The following is a 19,343-nucleotide window of genomic DNA, read 5'->3' as shown; positions in this document are numbered from 1 at the left end:
ATGGCGGTCAGATGTTTTTTCCTAAAGATAAAAGAGGCGTGGCCTTTCTTTCCACCTTCCATCACGAGAAGGGAAGTCACGGTGGAAGGGAAAATGGGAACCCACAGAGCACGTGTAACGTAGGGTCCATGACACTAATTGTACACCCAGTTCGTGTCAGGCGGAATCAAGTTAAAACTGTTCCGGAAGCAACAGGACAAAACACTCACAATTCGATCTCCTTGCAGAGGCGCACCGGGAGGTTAAAGTGCATGAGGCCTTGCCACTCTTCCGCGGTACAGATGCTGTGGTAGGACAGCTTCTCCATCGTCACCCGGTAAATGCACTCGGAATGTCGGATCCTGTGATACATCTGGATGGCAAACCCGCAAAGTTAAGGGTAAATTAAATGAGCGTTTCAAGTAGTTATGTCACTAAAGTTCAGAATTCGGTACAAAAGAATCAGTCAGAACTATGACTGAAAACACTACTATTATCCATTAACTATAATCACCATACATTTCCATATACAACGAAGACACCCACACATGTGCCTTTGAAGATACAAAACACCTCGGATTTTTTTAAATTGTATCTCCATTTTAAAAGGCTTATTAAATTCTGCAATTCTCTCTGGATAGTGAGATTATTTGGTACTTGGTGGTCCCTTTCTTCTTAGATTCCCAGCCTCCAGTACTGGGATAAACTCCAACGTCTGTTGTTTCTAGACCACCAAGTCTATGGTATTTTGTTACAGCACCCCAAACACACTGAGACAGAGACTAAATGAGTCAGGAGCTGAGACTGTTTTTCTAAATCTTCTTTTAAAAATATTTATCTTAGGGGCACCTGGGTGGCTCAGTCGGTTAAGCGTCTGACTTCAGCTCAGGCCATGATCTCATAGTTTGTGGGTTCGAGCCCCGTGTCGGGCTCTGTGCTGACAGCTCAGAGCCTGGAGCCTGCTTTTGATTCTGTGCCTCCCCTCTCTCTCTGCCCCTCCCTGCTTATACTTTGCCTCTGCGTCTTTCTCTCTCAAAAATAAATAAAGATTAAAAAATTAAAAAATATATATTTATCTTAATTCTTGGTGACGTCAAAGTCCTCGGGTCCACGCAGTCTCGACAATGTTTAATCGTGAAGTCCTTTATCAGTAAAAGAATTTTAGAGATGCATGCCTAATAAATATATACTCCTTTAGCAATTACATGCACATACAATGTGTGGATATATTGTTTATACTAAAATAGAAATTTAAAAAGATAAAAAATAGAAAGTATATTTTTTAATATTTTATTACTGAATAAGACTTTTTGTTCTTATTAAACAATCACATATTTTATTTTATTTTTATTTTTATTTTTTTTAAACAATCACATATTTTAAAATGAAAGCACGAATTACATGTATGTTGTCAGGTGTCAAGCTTTTGCTTTAATAATTTGTGCCACGGTGATGTTAAGGTCTGGGTTCAGTTTGATTTATTTCAATACTTAGATTTTGAGTTATACTATTCGAAAAAGATATGCCGAAAACTACGCAGTTCCATCCAAATGGAATAAACGTAGTACTGGCTGTTCTTAAACATCACACTCGGAGCTTTGTTCCCTAGCCACTAATATTTTTGGCTTAAATTCACATAACTTTCCATCTCCCCTGGTGAGTATCAGTTAATCCTGCAAACGAATTAGTTGCATCCTTATATATTATCGAACAGGTTCATTATGAAACTTAAAGAACTCTTCATGGAGAAGAGTTTAGTAAGTTAAAAGCTGTTTCATAAATTAAAATCGTAAAAAAAAACCATTCCATTTTAAAGGAAGAAAGAGAGGTAAAAGGAAATCAACAAGACGGGGGATTTATCCTTAAACATAAAATGTGATAGTTGAAACATTCTGGGTAAGAGGCAAAAATTGCCAGACCGGATAAAAAACAAGACCCATCTTATGCGTTTTACCAAAAAATCCTACCTTAAAAATAAAGACCCAGATGAGGTAAAATGATGGAAATTTTATACCATTTAATACCACTCAAAAGAAAGCTGGGGTGGCTGTATTACTATCAGACGAGGTAGATTTTGAGCAAAGACTATTAGCAGGGGTAAAAGAAGGATAATTTTGAATGACAAAGGGGGTCGATTTGTCAAGAGGCCATGATGCTCTTAAATGTCAGCTGGTTTTCAACAGGTGCGCAGGGGCAAGGTGGTGCAGAAAGGACAGTAAAGGTGACAGGCGGTGCCAGGCCGACTGGACACCCACGCGCAAATAAATGCACGACTACCCTCACCTTGCACCCTATACAAAGTTGACTCAAAATGGATCACAGACCTAAATGTAAAACCTAAACTTCGAGAAGGAAACATAGGAGGAAATCTTTGTGACTTTAGGTTAGGCGAACATTTCTTTGACACAGTGCTAAACGGCATGATCATAAAAAGAAAAGAACTAATAATTGGACTTCTTCAAGGTTAAGAACTGCTCTTAGAAAGAAACCGATAAGAGAATAACAAGACAAGCCAAACGCTGGAAGCAAATATTTGTAAATAACCTACTGATAAATGACTATTTACTTGGCAGCATGAAATACGCAGCTGTCAGACCCAGGGGACCACGGGGCTATCAGACCCAGGGGACCAGAGGGCTATCAGCCCAGCTGAGCTTGTGGCTCATGGTTCTGGGATCTGAAGGCCTGTGTAGGAAGACAGACTTGGCTGTGCTCTGCGAGAGGATCTGCTGAATTAAGAGCTCTGTGAAGAGAAGAGAAGCCTGTGTGAGACTGTGTTGGAAAACAGTCCCTCCCCACTGAAGAAATGAAAACTCGACCTGTAGCTTATGTAGCTGGAGTTTCTCAGTGTATACTGTTGGCATATAATATTATAATTTTGAGCTAAAAAAGTAACAAACAAAACTGGTCTAAGAACAACGAACACTTGGGGTACACGGGGAAAGTTACAAGGCCCTGCGCATACCGGTCTCCCACAGAGGGAATAATTCCAGATGAATCTGAGTAAGTATGTAAATATCAAATAAATAAGAAAATGAATAAAAAAATTCAACAAAGGAGAGACCAACACAAGGCCGAATCCATAGATGGGTAATCCTAAGATCTGAGTTAACGAAAGACCATGGAGAGATTAAAAATATACTGTGGCAAAAATGTACCGTTTCGCACGTCACTTCCTATGCCTACAAAGCTCCTCTAGTTTACGGAAGCCACAAGCACCAAAAAGGCAAAGGAATGAGAATTATTTTTTCTTGACCAGATCCTAGGGAGATGTGTTTAAGATGCGGTCTTTCTTCAAGCCAGGCCCAAACCAACTATCATAGACAACCCAGAAAGAAACCTTTCCACGCTGAGATTTGCAAGTGTGACAATATTATTCTCCAGGCCCTTTGCTTGATGAAAAACCAACAGGGGAGCAGAAAAAAAAACATGTACAGACACAAATCTATATTATTTTTGGTGTTATGCTCCTACTAACAAGGACAGTTTAGTTTAGAAGCAAAGAGAATTAAGTCACAAGGAAAGTGACCCAAGCTGTGTGTCCTGACACGCTTCGTTGTATGGAAAATGGAGATGTCCTGTAAGATTCGCTGACTTCTCTTACTCTGTCAATGTACAGGTTTTCTCTTAGGGTAGGCCTCAAAGCTCCCTCTGTTAGCTCTTTCTTGCTACTTTCCAGTAAAAACTGAGGGAAATACCAATTAAAAAAAAAAAAAAAAGCAGCTTAGCCCATGGAAACAACCCACCAGCTATATATGTAGCAATGAAGTGGTATTTTATGAAACGGACTACGATGACTATTCGCCAAACACAAATATCATGACTAACTAGAGCTAAGCACAAAGGGAGTATTGTTGAGAACCACGTCCTAAGAACCTTACCTACACTACCTGATTTAGTCCTAACGGCAAGCCCATGCTTGGTGTTATTGCTACTCGTTAGTTTAGGAAATAGACACTCAAAAGCAAGCCAAATTTCTCAAGGTCCAAAGTGGGTAAGTTGGAAGTAATGGTCTTAAAATGGCCGGATTTCATTCTTTCTCATTGCCAAGTAGTATTCCATTGTATATATATATACCACATCTCCTTTATCCATTTATCGGTGGATAGACGTTTGGGATCTTTCCATTATTTGGCTATTGTTGAAAGCGCTGCTATAAACGCTGGGGTACATGTGCCCCTGTGAATCAGTACTCCTGTATCCTTTGGATAAATTCCTAGTAGCGCTCCTGCTGGGTCGTAGGGTAGTTCTATTTTTAATTTCTGGAAGAATTTCCACACTGATTTCCAGAGCGACTGCACCAGCTTGCATTGCCACCAACAGTGCAAGAGGACTCCTCCTTCTCCACATCCTCGCCAGCATCTGTTGTTGCCCGAGGTGTTAATTTTAGCCATTCTGACGGAGGTGGTATCTCATTGTGGTTTTGATTTGTATTTCCCTGATGATGAGCGATTTTGAGCATCTTTTCATGTGTCTGTCTTGCCATTTTCAACAATGTGGATGGAACCGGAGACTGCTATGCTAAGTGAAATAGGTCAGAGAAAGACAGATGTCGTATGTTTTCACTCCTAGGTGGAATTTGAGACACTTAACAGAAGACCATGGGAGAGGGGAAGGGGAAAGAGAAAATAGTTTCAAACAGAGAGGGAGACAAACCTTAAGAGACTCTTAAATACAGAGAACAAACTGAAGGTTGATGGGAGGGGTGATGGAGCGGTGGAGGGGAAAATGAGTGATGGGCATTGAGGAGGGCACCTGTCGGGATGAGCACTGGGTGTTGTATGGAAGCGATGAATCATGGGAATCTACTTCCGAAGCCAAGAGCCCACTGTATACACGGTATGTTAACTAACTTGACAATAAATTATATTTAGAAAAGCAAAAAAAATTAAAGTTAACACGTTAAAAAATTAAAAATTAAAGTTAACACATTAAAAAATTAAAAATCCAGCAAAAATAAAACGCTCATCTCTCTGATTTCCAGCTGGAGACAGAATAATAGTCAGCAACCTTCAACTCAAAAAGTGATCAGTCGGGGCGCCTGGGTGGCGCAGTCGGTTAAGCGTCCGGCTTCAGCCAGGTCACGATCTCGCGGTCCGTGAGTTCGAGCCCCGCGTCGGGCTCTGGGCTGATGGCTCAGAGCCTGGAGCCTGTTTCCGATTCTGTGTCTCCCTCTCTCTCTGCCCCTCCCCCGTTCATGCTCTGTCTCTCTCTGTCCCAAAAATAAATACACGTTGAAAAAAAAAATTTAAAAAGTGATCAGAGAATGATTTAAAAGGGCAGAGGGAAAGAGTGTCAATGTGAAAGAAAAAGTGCACGTCTGAAAGCGATGCCTTGGAAATCCACACAAGAATGGAAACGGCCTGTACTCAGCGCCTTGCGGCTTCAACAAATCCAGACATACGTGCGGGACCTGAAACCACCTAGGCTTCAGGGTCAGTTAATTCTTAATCTGTACCTAGCATAGGACCTAACATGTTCAAGCGTTCAGCTCCTATTTGGGGAATGAATAAATGAGCATATCATTTATAAACCTTGTAGTCCGAGAGCCCCCCCCCCCCAAAATCTAAGTCCATTAAAACCCGTTACCTATACACTTGTAGATTTGGAAAAGGATTCTATTTCGTGTTACCTATTTCGTGTTACCTAAAAGATGCAGTCTCAGAATTTTTATTCAGTCATTTTTTTCTAAGAGAATTCAAGTTAAGGATGTTAGAGGGGGGAAAAGTGGGTGCTACCATGTTCCTACAAACAAAGAGATAGGTAAATTTTAGGTGGGTATTTCTTTTGATATTTATTAATTTATTTTGAAAGAGAGAGAAAGCACGCAGCCTCCACACTGTCACTGCTGAGCCCAAGCGAGGCTCGGTCCCAGGAACGGGGAGATCATGACCTGAGCAGAAATCAGGAGTCGGACGCTTAACCAACTGAGTCCAAGCGTCCCTTGGCGGTATTTCTGAGAAAAGTTTTGTTGAAGGTATGAAAAACTCAAGTGTTGTACCCAACATTCAGTTCATCACCTACAGACACAAATTCAACTTACGCAATTCTCCTCTGAAGTACACCACGAATTATTAAACTTTCTACCAACTTATTCCAAACTATTTGATTAATCCTATCTTTGCCTTCTCATTTACATTACATTGTCTGTGAAGGTGTTTCCTGAACTTTCCCCCATTCCGGCAAAATTTCACACTCTCTTAGGTACCACCTACTCGGTATCTTGTATAGAAAACTTAAAAACACGCCTTACTGTCTGTCTCTCCCTTCAACAGTCTCAGGGAAGGGCAGTGTCATGTGAAAGGTCTACCTGCATTCAGACCCTGGCTCTCTCATACACATGCTGCTGTGTGACCTTGTGTAAATTGCTTAAACTCTGGATGGCTGTTTTTTCTTGTGCCAGATGGAAATGATAATAGCCTCACTCTGGACTGGTGTGAGACTGTGGTTTTTGTACGTAAAATGCCCAAAACAGAACCCGTCATGGAGTAAGTGTCGTACTGAGTTAAGAGTGGTTCTTACTATGATGATCTTACATTCACCGTCCGGGACAGAGAAGATACTCACTGCTTGGTTGGTGAATTCAGGAACGAATACAGGTTAAGCCATTTATTAAATCTGTCCCTAGCCAATTGGTTTCATTTTAATAATGATTTTCCCCCCACATTCCTTTAATGGCAAATGGCTTCTGATCCAAACTGTAAAGATCTAACCTGCTTTAAAGGATTGCCTTCTCTAGGCAGAAGATGGAACATGTATTATCGCTAGCCTGTTGGCTTTCGGCATCGTTATCAAATTATTTACTTGAAAGCATAATATGCGTGACTAAATTAATTCACTCTTTTACTTTCAAAAGAGCTTTCAAGCTTTTTTAAAGTGGTTGTTGCCTTCCTGCTAACAGTACGAGCATTATCTATTAATGAAATGGAGATGTTGCCAGTCAGAGGTATGCCCCCTGCATGATACAAGAGGTGTAATCACAAGGAAGCACAGGAGAGCTAAAGAATGGGAGTGTTCATACGGCCCGTGTGCCCTGCCTCTTGGACAAAACTTTTAATCAAAGACGACTGAAGCAATTTTCAGGGGCGCCTGGGTGGTTCAGTAGGTTAAGCATCTGACGTCACCTCAGGTCATGATCTCCCAGTTCGAGGGTTCGAGCCCCGCGTCGGGCTCTGTGCTGACAGCTCAGAGCCCGGAGCCTGCTTCGGATTCTGTGTCTCCCCCCTCTCTGCCCCTCCCCCACTTGCACCGTCTCTCTCTCTCTCTCTCTCAAAAATAAACATTAAAATTTTTTTAAAATAATAATAATAAGGAAGCAATTTTCATGTAGGAAACACAGAATAATTTCAAGAGCGGAAGTATTTAAAAATTTCTAGGACCGACATACTTAATCTGACTCTGTATCAGCAGACCATTAAAAAGTACTTCATCCTGGGGCGCCTGGGTGGGTCAGCCAACTGAATGTCAGACTCTTGGTTTCGGCTTAGGTCACGATCTCAGGGTTCACGGGTTCAAGCTCCATGTCAGGCTCCATGCTGACAGTGCAGAGCCTGCTTGGGATCCTCTCTCTCCCTCTCCCTCTGCCCCTCTCCTGCTCGTGTGCTCTCTCTCTCAAAATAAACTTAAAAAAAAAAAAAAAGTACTTCGTACTAGTAGCACAAAGCTTTTCACATTTATGATCTTAATAAAAATTTATGTATATCCTCTAGAAACAAATAGAACATTGAGGGAAAGACAAGGAGCCCACAGATGTGATTAATGCTTAGGACAGGGTTTACTACAAGGTGTTTTTCCTAAGCTTCGTATGATGGTTGGGGGAAGAATTCTCAAATGCGGAAGCAACTTTGCTAAAAAAAATCATGTCAGTGCCAGCACGAGGACCGGATTCAGGTCTTAGCCTCTACTCTCGTGGTCTGTGGACCACTCTTTTTAGTTGAAGAAGGTTCTGGAAAACCCCATTGTAAAGAAACCAGTGGCTGGCTTACCGAAACTGGGAACAGTCTTCTTTTTTATTTGGAAGGATTTGTGCTCTAACTAACAAAAGAAGTATTACTTTAAAGAAGACATGTGAGTTGGGTCTTTTTCTGAATAGGAGCGCTTTTGAAATAAACTCAGCTCCAAGAATCCCACAGGCGGGAAGGCCAGGAAGGGAAGTGGAGAACAGGTTCAGATAAAGAGGCTGTTGTTCTGAGTTGGAGAACCTGTCCAAACAATGTAATTTTTTATAACTTTTAGTGAGAAGAAATATTGCAGTAAAAAAACCAAAACAAAACAAAAAACAGTCACAAACTCCATAGAGAGCTGCCACTGCATCACATAGTTTGGCAACTTGGACCATAAGTAATTTCCTAAAAAAAAAAAAATCAATGGAAAGATAGACTGCCTGTGAACTGAGTCACGACTTTTCAGGAGTGTTATTTTTCTTGTGTAAATCTGGTTTTAGTGTGGTATAAACATTTAATCACGTTTGCACCCGGGTTTTATGATGCAACACCCTGCGGGTTTGAAGACCTTGGGACTCGCCGGGCCAGCCGTTAATAACATGGCTGAATCAACTCAGGAGTGGTTTGTTTTGTTTTGTTTTTAAATTTTTTTTAATGTTTGTTTATTTTTGAGACAGAGAGAGACAGAGCATGAACGGGGGAGGGGCAGAGAGAGAGGGAGACACAGAATCGGAAACAGGCTCCAGGCTCCGAGCCATCAGCCCAGAGCCCGACGCGGGGCTCGAACTCACGAACCGTGAGATCGTGACCTGGGCTGAAGTCGGACGCTCAACCGACTGAGCCACCCAGGCACCCCTGTTTTGTTTTGTTTTTAAATTAATTTATTGAAACTCATGTTAGTTAGCAGACAGTGTAATATCGGTTTCAGGAGAATTTAGTGACTCATCACTTACATACAACACCCAGGGCTCATCCCAGCAAGTGCCCTCCTTAATGCCCATCCCCCATCTGCCTCCTCTCCAGCACCCCTCAGCTTATTCTCTGTATTTGGGTCTCTTACGATTGATCTCCCTCTGTTTTCGTCTTACTTTTCTTTCCCCTCCCCGACGTTCATCTGTTTTGTTTCTTAATTTCCACACGAGTGAAACCATATATTTATCTTTCTCTGACTCATTTCACTTAGCGTAATACCCTCTAGTTCCACCCACATTGTTGCAAATGGCAAGATTCATTCTTTTTGACATCTAATATTCCATTGTGCATGTGTACATATACACGTAGATGTACCCCACGTATTCTTCATCCATTTATCTATCGACAGACATTTGGGCTCTTTCTATACTTGGACTCTTGTGGACAGTGCTGTTATCAACATTGGGGTGCGTGTGCCCCTTTGTATCCTTTTGTACACCAAGCAGTGCAGTTGCTGGGTTGTAGGATAGTTCTATTTTTTATTTTTTGGAGGATCCTCCATACCGTTTTCCAGAGTGGCTGCACCGATCTGCATTTCCACCAACAGTGCAAAACAGTCCCCCTACCTCCGCATCCTTGCCAACGTCAATTGTTTCTTGAGTTGTTCACTTTATCCATTCTGACAGGTGTGAGGTGGCGTCTCATTGTTTTGATTCGTATTTCCCTAATGAGAAGTGATTTTGAGCATCTTTTTATGTGTCTGTTAGCAATCTGGACATCTTAGGAAAAGTGTCTGTACGCGTCGTCTACCCATTTCTTCATCGGATTATTTGTTTTGTTTTTCAGGCGTTAAGCTTGGTAAGCCCTTTATAGATTTTGGGTACTAAGCCTTTATCCCCTTTGTAATTGGAAAATATCTTCCATTCTGTTGGCTGCCTTCGAGTTTTGGTGACTGCATCATTTGCTGTGCAGAAGCTTTTAATCTTGATGAAATCTCAACAGCTGACTTGTGCTTTTATTTCCCTTTCCTCTGGAGACATGTCTAGTAAGAAACTGCTGGGGCTGAGGTCAAAGAGGGTGCTACCTGTTTTCTCCTCTAGGATTTTGATGGATAGCAATCCATCTTATTAGGTCTTATTAGGTTGGGTCTTACTAGGTCTTGTTAGGTTGGGTCTTATGTATTCAAACATCAATCCATTCTGAATTTACTTTTGTGTACGGTGTGAGAAAGTGGTCCAGTTTGATTCTTCTGTATGTTGCTGTCTGGTTTTCCCAGCACCACTTGCTGAAGAGACTGTCTTTTTTCCACTGGATACTCTTTCCTGCTTTGTCAAAGATGAGTTAGCCATACGTTTGTGGGTTCATTTCTGGGTTCTCTCTTTTTTTTTTTAACCTTTTTAAAGTTTAATTTTGAGAGAGACAGAAACGGCATGAGTGGTTGAGGGGGAGACGGAGTGGGGGAGAGGGAGAGAATCACAAGCAGGATCTGCACTGTGAGTGCAGAGCCCAATGAGGGGCTCAGACTCACAAACCGGGAGATCATGACCTGAGCTGAAATCGAGAGTTGGACGCTTAACTGACTGAGCCACCCAGGCGCCCCTGGGTTCTCTCTTCTGTTCCACTGATCTAGGTGTCGGTTTTTGTGCCAGTATCACACTGTGTTGAAGATTACAGCTTTGTAATGCAGCTTGAAGTCCAAAATTGTGATGCCTCCAGCTTTGGCTTTCTTTTTCAACATGACTGTGGTTATCCGGGATCTTATCTGGTTCCATACAAATTTTAGAATTGTTTGCTCTAGCTCTGTGAAGAACGCTGGTGCTATTTTGATAGGGATTGCATTGAAGACATAGATTGCTTTGGGTAGTATCGACATTTTAACAGTATTTGTTCTTCCAGTCTATGAGCGTAGAATGTTTTTCCACTTCCTTGTGTCTTCAATTTCTTACATAAGCTTTCTATAGTTTTCAGAGTACAGATCTTTTACCTCTTTGGTTAGGTTTATTCCTAGGTATCTTACGGTTTTTGGTGCAACTGTAGATAGGGTCGGTTCCTTGATTTCTCTTTCTGCTGCTTCATTATTGGTGTATAGAAATGCAACTGATTTCTGTACATTGATTTTTTATCCTTGGATTTTGCTGAATTCATGTATTAGTTCTAGCAGCGTTCTGAGGGAGTCTTTCAGGTTTTCCATGTAGAGCACCACGTCATGAGCGAAGAATGAACGTTTGACTTCTTCTTTGCCAATCTGTTGTCTGATTGCTGAGGCGAGGACTTCCAGTACTATGTTGAACAACAGTAGTGAAAGTGGATATCCCTGTTATGTTCCTGACTTTAGGGGGAAAGCTCTCAGTTTTTCCCCATTGAGGATGATATTAGCTGTGGGTCTTTCATACATGACCGTTATGATGTTACGTTCCTTCTATCCCTACTTTCTTGGGTTTTTTTATTAAGAAAAGATGTTGTACTTTGTCAAATGCTTTTTCTCCATCTATTGAGAGGATCATATGGTTCTTCTCCTTTCTTTTATTAATGTGGTACATCAGGTTGATTGATCTGTGAACACTGAACCAGCCCTGCAGCCCAGGAATAAATCCCACTTGATTATGGTGAATAATTCTTTTAATGTACCGTAAAATTCGGTTTCCTGTATCTTGTTGAGAATTTTTGCATCCAGGTTCATCAGGAATATTGGACTGTAATTCTCCTTTCTAGAGGGGCCTTTGTCTGGTTTTGCAACCAAGGCAATGCTGGCTTCATAGATAAGTTTGGAAGCTTTCCTTCCATTTCCATTTTTTGCAACAGTTTGAAAAGAAAAGGTATTAACTCTTTTAAATGTCTGGTAGAATTCCCCTAGGAAGCCATCTCACCCAGGGCTCTTGTTTCTTGAGTGATTTTTGATAATTGATTCAATTTCTTTGCTGGTTATGGGCCTGTTCAGATTGTCTATTTCTTCCTGTTTCAGTTTTGGTACTGTTTGAGTTTCTAGGAGTTTTTCCATTTCTTCCAGATTGTCTAGTTTGTTGGCATGTAATTTTTCACAGTATTCTCTTACAATCGTTTGTATTTCTGTGGTGTTGGTTGTGATCTCTCCTCTTTCATTCACGATTTTATTTTTTTGTGTCCTCTCTTTTCTTTTTGACAAGTACAGCTAAGGATTTATCAATTTTGTTTATGGTTCCAAAGAACTAGCATTTAGTTTCATTGATCTGTTCTGCTGGGTTTTTATTTGTTGGTTTCCATATCGTTTATTTCTGTTCTAATCTTTACTTTTTCCCTTCTTCTGTTGGCTTTAGGCTTTATTTGCTGCTTTTCTAGTTCCTTTAGGTATAAGGTGAGGTTGTGTATTTGGGACCTTCTTACTTCTTGAGAATTGCAATGCACTTCCCTCTTAGGACTGCCTTTGCTGCATCCCAAAGGATTTGGACTGTGGTGTTTTCATTTTCATTTGCTTCCAAGTATTTTTTTAACTTCTTCTTTAATTTCCTAATTGACCTATTCATTCTTGAGCAGGATGTTCTTTCACTTCTATGTATTTGAGGGCTTTTCAAAATTTTTTCTTGTGGTTGATTTTAAGTTTCATAGCGCTGTGATCTGAGAATATGCACGGTATGATCTCGATCTTCTTGTATCTGTTGAGGGCTGATTTGTGACCCAGATGTGATCTATTCTGGAGAATGTTCCAGGTACACTTGGGGAAAATGTGTATTCTGCCGCTTTAGGGTAAAATGTTCTGAATGTATCTGTTAAATCCCTCTATTCCAGTGTGTCATTCGCTGTCATTGTTTCCTTGTTGATTTTCTGCTTAGAGGATCTGTCCATTGTTGTAAGTGGGGTATTAAAGTCTCTTACTATCATGGTATTATTAACAATGAGTTTCTATATGTTGGTTACTAACTGATTTGTATATCTGGGTGCTTTCAAGTTGGGGGCATAAATATTTACAATTGTTAGATCTCCTTGATGGATACACCCCTTAATTACGATATAATGACCTTCTTCATATCTTGTTACAGTCTTTGTTTTAAATCTAGTTTGTCTGAGAGAAGTATGACGACTCTTTCTTTTGACCTCCAGAAGCATGGTAGATAGTTCTCCATCCCCTCACTTTCAATCTGAAGGTATTTAGCTCTAAGAAGAGTCTCTTGTCGGCAGCACATAGATGGATCTTTTTTTTTCTTTTTTTAAAAAATCCATTCTGATACCCTAAGTCTTTTCATTGGGACATTTAATCCATTTACATTCAGAGGGATTACTGAAAGATAGGAATTTAGTGCCATTGTGTTACCAGTAGACTTGGTGTTTCTGGTGATGTTCACTGGTCCTTTCTTGTCTTCGTTGCTTTTGGTCTTCTTTTCTTTTCTCCACTTAGAGAATCCCCCTTAAAATTTCTTGCAGGGCTGGTTTAGTGGTCACGAACTCCTTTAGTTTTTGTTTGTCTGGGAAAGTCTGGATCTCTCCTTCTATTCTGAATGACAGCGTTGCTGAGTAAAGGACTCTTAGTGCATATTTTTCCTATTCAGCATGCTAAATATTTCCTGCCACTCCCCTTCAGTGGACAGGTCTGCTATATGTGTTTACCCTTGTAGGTGAAGGACCTTTGGGCCCTAGCTACTTTCAGAATTCTCTTTATATTTGTATTTTGTAAGTTTCACTATGAATTCTCTCTTTGTATTTTGCAAGTTTCACTATGATCAACAGTGTTGATCTATTTTTGTTGATTTTGAAGGGAGTCCTCTGTGCCTGTTGGACTTGGATGCCTGTTTCCTTCCCCAGATTGGGGAAGTTCTCAGCTATAATTTGTTCAAATGATCCTCTGCCCTGTTTTCCAGCTCTTCTTCTGGGACTCTCATAATACAGATATTGTTTTGTTTCATGGAATCACTTAGTTCTCTAAGTCTCCCCTTGTGATATAATAATATCCTTTCCTTCTTTTTTTCAAGCGTTATTATTTTCCATAATTTTATCTTCTGTATCAATGATTCTTTCCTCTGCTTCCTTGATCCTCATTGTCAGTACGTCTAGTTTGTTTTGCATCCCAGTTATGGCATTTTTTATTTCATCCTGATTAGTTCTTAGGTCTTTGACCTCTGCACCAAGGGTTTCTCTGGTGTCTTCTATGCTTTTTTTTCTTTCAAACTCAGCTAGTAGTCTTATGACTGTTGTTCTAAGTTCTTGTTCAGATATATCGCATACATCTGTTTTGAGCCAGTCCCTGGCTGTGATTTCTTTTTGACCTTTCTTTTGGGGAGAATTCCTCTGTCTTGTCATTTTGGCTAAGTTTCTGTCTTTTGGGTGTTTTAGCAGTCCATCACCTTAACCACTAGGCCACCTCATCCCACTCTTTTGGGTGTTTTAAAAGCATGTTATAGGGGTGCCTGGGTGGCGCAGTCGGTTAAGCGTCCGACTTCAGCCAGGTCACGATCTCGCGGTCCGGGAGTTCGAGCCCCGCGTCGGGCTCTGGGCTGATGGCTCAGAGCCTGGAGCCTGTTTCCGATTCTGTGTCTCCCTCTCTCTGCCCCTCCCCCATTCATGCTCTGTCTCTCTCTGTCCCAAAAATAAATAAACGTTGAAAAATAAATAAATAAAATAAAAGCATGTTATATTTCCTGCACCTGAGAGTACTGCTATATGAGAAAGAGGTCATACACTGTCCAGGGCCTAGCACTCCAGGAAGTGTTTCTGGTGTATCTTATACGCATTCCACTGCTCGCTCCCACTGGTCAGTCCACTTCAGAGCTCCTCGCCTGTAGTGGGGAGTGTTTGAACCTTAATGAGGTGTGCTTTATTTGTTGAAGTACCCCTGAAAAAAAGTGTTGGGGGGGGGAAGCCTGATCCCCAAAAAAAGAGAACATGAAAGGGAGCCAAAAAATAAACCCAGAGAATCAAAAAACATGAAGGCTGATTCCAAAGAAAGGAAAAAAAGAAAAAAAAAAAAAGGAATAAAAAAGCCTCATGGAAAAAAAGAGAAAAGGACATGACAAAACAAACAAGAAACTAGGAGCCTGATTCCAAAAGTACAAACGAAGAAGAAAGAAGAAAAGAACTGTAGGTGTTGTTCTGAAAGAGCTAATTTTCAGAACACCTGGGGCCTGGAAGGTGCTGGCTGTGCTGGGCTTCCGGAGAGGCCTGCGGCGTTGGCTCAGGGTCAGTCTGGCCCCCACAGATAAGCAGCTGGCAGGCCTGCGGCAGGGCGGGGTTCGGCGTAAATGGGTCCCGCCTCCACCGGGGGCCTGTGTGTTGCACTCTGAGGCCGCACCGTGTTGGTGTTGGGGGTAAGATGGCGCCACCCCAATCCCTGGTCCTCGGACAGGGATCTCACACCCTGCCCTGTTCAGGCAGCCCTCACGGAATAGCGAGGGCGGTCAGCTCGCCCTGCGCCACGACTGTCCTGCCTTTTATCTTTGGCACAGGGCTGGGATTCAAAACTCAAAGTCTTAAAGAGCACGGGGCAACGCACGGATGTGCCCTCCTTCCTCTGGAGTCGAGCCTCTCCACGCCGTGTGACGTCCTCTGTCCCTGAGAAACGGTCCCACGCCTGCACAGCGTGCGCAATCTATGGTGTAGCACCGCCGAAAGCAGAAAAGGTTATATTTCCTCTGGGTGCATTTGTGTCCCCTGCTGACAAAAGGCCTTTGGATGGCACCTGCAGGGTCTTTTATCCTTGGGAGGCAATAAACCCTCTTCCAACAGTACTCCAGGAAGGGGACTGTTCTCTCCCAGTGCGCCCCGGAGATCCTATACACTCCGGGGCCGACTCCCTCCTCCCCAGAAGCACAGGCCACAGCTCCGCCCCGGAGAAAGTCATGCACTTCTAAAACCTCACAGTTTGAGCTCCAAGCGCTGTTTGCAAAAGAGAACTCAGTACTTCTCGCTCTCCCGTCTGTGGGCCGAAGAGGTTTTCCCCTTGTGCAAACTTTATGCCACACTTTCCCAATCCTTCCCTCTCTCTCTCCCTTTTGTCTCTCCACGGAAAGGGTTCCCTCCCCCTCCGTGGCACCGCCGTCTTTCTCTGCCCCAAATCATTTCCACGTACCTCCCACCTGTCACGCAGTCTCCCTCCAACTGTGAAGGTCCTCGGCCACTCTGCAGATCCACTTCCCGGGTGGATCTAAAAATCTGACCTCAATAGAGCCGTGTTTGAGGGACGAGGAAAGCCCAGGGTCCCCCTGCTTCTCTGCCATCTTAACTCCTCCGCAACTCAGGAGTGTTTAAACCGACAGTGATGCGTTCTTCAAGGAACACATGGAATCCCGGATAGACCTTAAGAAGACTGATTTCTACCTCCTTAACTTCCACGCATACACTCACCTAAAAATGACTTTTTTCCACCTCCCATTTCAAATTAACCCCTTCCTTAAATTGCTCTAGTATAAAAACCTCCTAAAACAAATGGAAATACAAAATATGGTATTAGTGAGATCTGATAATGGTTTCTAAAGCTTTCACAAAATATTGAAGGTAGACAGAAATAAATTTTCAGCCAATAGATAATTTAAAATAACTTTTTCCAGGGGCGCCTGGGTGGCGCAGTCAGTTAAGCGTCCGACTTCAGCCAGGTCATGATCTCGCGGTCCGTGAGTTCGAGCCCCGCGTCAGGCTCTGGGCTGATGGCTCGGAGCCTGGAGCCTGTTTCTGATTCTGTGTCCCTCTCTCTCTGCCCCTCCCCCGTTCATGCTCTGTCTCTCTCTGTCCCCCCAAAAATAAATAAACGTTGAAAAAATAAATTAAAAAAAATAAATAAAAAAAAATAAAATAACTTTTCCCATATCTTAGCTCAGGTGGAATGCAAATGAAGAGAAATTGCTAAAATAAAATGCTTTCTGTCATTTCCTTATTAATGAAAGCAATACTTCAGGCCTCCTTGGAAAGAAAAGGGACAAGTAGGAATAAAATTGATGTTGAACAGTGGGAATCGAGTTTCTCAGTGTCAAAGAAGAAAGTTCCAACGATGGCAATGAGATGGCTTGAAGGAATTCTGTGGGGTAAGAGCAGAGGTGTCAATACGTATCTCAGGGAAAGAGAGAAAGAGGAAGTGACTCCAGAGGCTTAGGTAAAATCTCTCTTCTCAAATGGTGAGAAAAAGGGAAAACGTTTCAGAGGAGAAACCTGTCCGACAGTACCTTAACCAAACGAGGAAGCGAACATCACCAAAGGATGTGTCCCTGCTCAGGGGATCTGCTGGAAACACATCAGCCTGTGAGAGTCCTGCCAAAATTATAACCTCAATATAACCATGAGGAAACGTCAGACAAGTCCAAATTAAGAAAGATTCTACAAAATCACCGGCCTATATGCTTAAAAAATACCCAGCTCATGAAAGGCCAAGAGTAAGGAATGGGTCCAGATGAAAGGACGCTAAAGAAGTCTGTAGTTTAGGGATGGCCTGGGGGGCTCAGTGGGTTAAGCGTCTGACTCCTGATTTCGACTCAGGTCACGATCTCAGGGTTCGTGAGTTCGAGCCCCACGTCGAGTTCTGCGCGGATAGCTGCGGAGCCTGCTTGGGACTCTCTCTCTCCCCCTTCTGCTCGCGCACTCTCTCTCTCTCAAAATAAATAAAATAAACATAAAAAAGAAGAAGTTTGTAGGTAAGATACCTGGTATAGGTCAGGGGCTGAATTTAGTCCCCAAATTCCTATGTTGAAACCTTAAATCTGTAGTGCCTCAGAAGGTGACATGTTAGGAGACAGGGCCTTTAAGAGGCGATTAGGGTAAAATGAGGTCAAAAGGCTGGGCCTGAATTCGGTAGGACATGTGTCCTTCTGAGCAAAGGGGATCAGAACCCAGACACGCACAGGAGGAGGACCATATGTAGACACAGGGAGAAGAGGGCCACCTAGAGACCAAGGAGAGAGGCCTCAGAAGAACCCGAAGTCACTGACACACTGGGACTTGGAGTTGCCAGACTGTGGCTGATCACTTCCTGTAGTCTAAGCCAGCCAGTCTACAGTGCGGGTCATGACAGTCCTAACAAACTTGTACGGTTCCAACAGGAATTTCTGGACTTTGAAATTCTGCAGTGGAAAAATGAGATGATGTACTTGTCTTTAGAAAATACAAACAAAAGCACTTGGGTGTTAGGGGACATTTTGTCTAAAACACGCTCTCAAACAGATCAGAGAAACACACATCTATGAATGGGATGGAGAGAGAAGAAAGAAAGAAAGAAGGAAAGAAAGAATGAAAGAACGAAAAAGAACGAAAGAACAAAAGAAAGAAGGAAAGAAGGAAAGAAAGGAAGGAAGGAAGGAAGGAAGGAAGGAAGGAAGGAAGGAAGGAAGAAAATCAAGGTAAACATGGCAACATACCAACACTGGGGAGCACAGGTAATGGTATGAGGGAACCTTTGTATTATTTTTGTAACGTTGCCTTCTGTCTGAAGTTATTTTAAAATAAAAAGTATAAAAAACTTACACTAAGCTTAGTTTCAGTCTAAAATAGGTAAAATGTATTTATAGGTATATTAACCATTTTTTAAGCCACAGACATCTTATTAGGATAGAACAGTTTCCAATAATTGATATTTTTTACTTTTGATAATCATTTATCAAACTTTCGTAACATGGTTACTTTGATCACATAATGACATATATACTATCGCAAGCCAAAATTAGTTTTTAACACTTATTATACATGTTTTAGCTTATCTTAATAAATAAAACACTTTAAAGCCTAAAACATGTTACATTAGGTCAAACTTCTGTGGGGTACAGAAATACATATTCAGAGAGAGAAAAGAATGATGCTAGGGTTTACGATCATATGACCTTATTGTTATATATTTAAATGGACTATAAGGTTCTCAAGTTGCTACAGTAGATTCCACCGGAAACATTTTTAAAAAACCCATAAAGGGGTGCCTGGGTGGCTCGGTCGGTTAAGCATCCAACTTCAGCTCAGGTCATGATCTCACAGTTTTGTGAGTTCGAGCCCCGTGTCGGGCTCTGTGCTGACAGCTGGGAGCCCGGAGCCTGCTTCAGATTCTGTGTCTCTGGCTCTCTCTGCCCCTCCCCTGCTCATGCTCTGTCTCTCTCTGTCTCGAAAATAAAAACACTAAAGAAAATTTAAAAAACCGATAAAAACCAATATTCAGGATATACTAGAAATTATATTCTCTGCAACTTTTTTAAAAGTTTACTTATTTATTTTGGGGGGAGGGCAGAGAGAGAGAGAGACAGAGAATCCCAAGCAGACTCCGTGCTGTCAGTGTAGAGCCTGACGCAGGCCTTGAACTCACAAACTGTGAGATCATGACTTGAACCGAAATCAAGACTTGGGCATGTAACCAACTGAGCCCCCCAGAGGTCCCCTCTCTGCAACTTTTAAACTAAAGAAAACAAATGTAAGCCTGTCTATATATATATATATAAATATATGTATATAAATATATATAAATATATATATAAATATATATATAAATATATATATATGTAGATTTATGAGAAATACAGGTAAATGTTTAAAACAAAAAGTATTTGCCGGCTGTACTAATGTATTTCTGATGAACTGGGT

General features: G+C 41.8%; 1 protein-coding gene across 1 annotated transcript in view; it reads right to left on the bottom strand.

Annotated features, from left to right (window-relative positions):
• The window catches only part of PDE10A (phosphodiesterase 10A), a 49,875-nt gene extending 49,120 nt beyond the window's left edge, over positions 1 to 755 (bottom strand). Inside the window, exon 1 of the mRNA XM_040448699.1 lies at positions 210 to 755. Coding sequence (XP_040304633.1) covers positions 210 to 352 — 143 coding nt within the window. The 5' untranslated portion in view covers positions 353 to 755. The remainder of the gene's footprint in view (positions 1 to 209) is intronic.
• Positions 756 to 19,343: the final 18,588 nt, after the last annotated feature.

This window comes from Herpailurus yagouaroundi, unplaced genomic scaffold (genome assembly GCF_014898765.1).
Source record: "Herpailurus yagouaroundi ecotype Mexico unplaced genomic scaffold, PumYag 198, whole genome shotgun sequence".
Classification (NCBI taxonomy): Eukaryota; Metazoa; Chordata; class Mammalia; order Carnivora; family Felidae; genus Herpailurus; species Herpailurus yagouaroundi.
The sequence above is the reverse complement of the archived record's forward strand: the minus strand, read 5'-3'. Positions and strand labels throughout refer to the sequence as shown.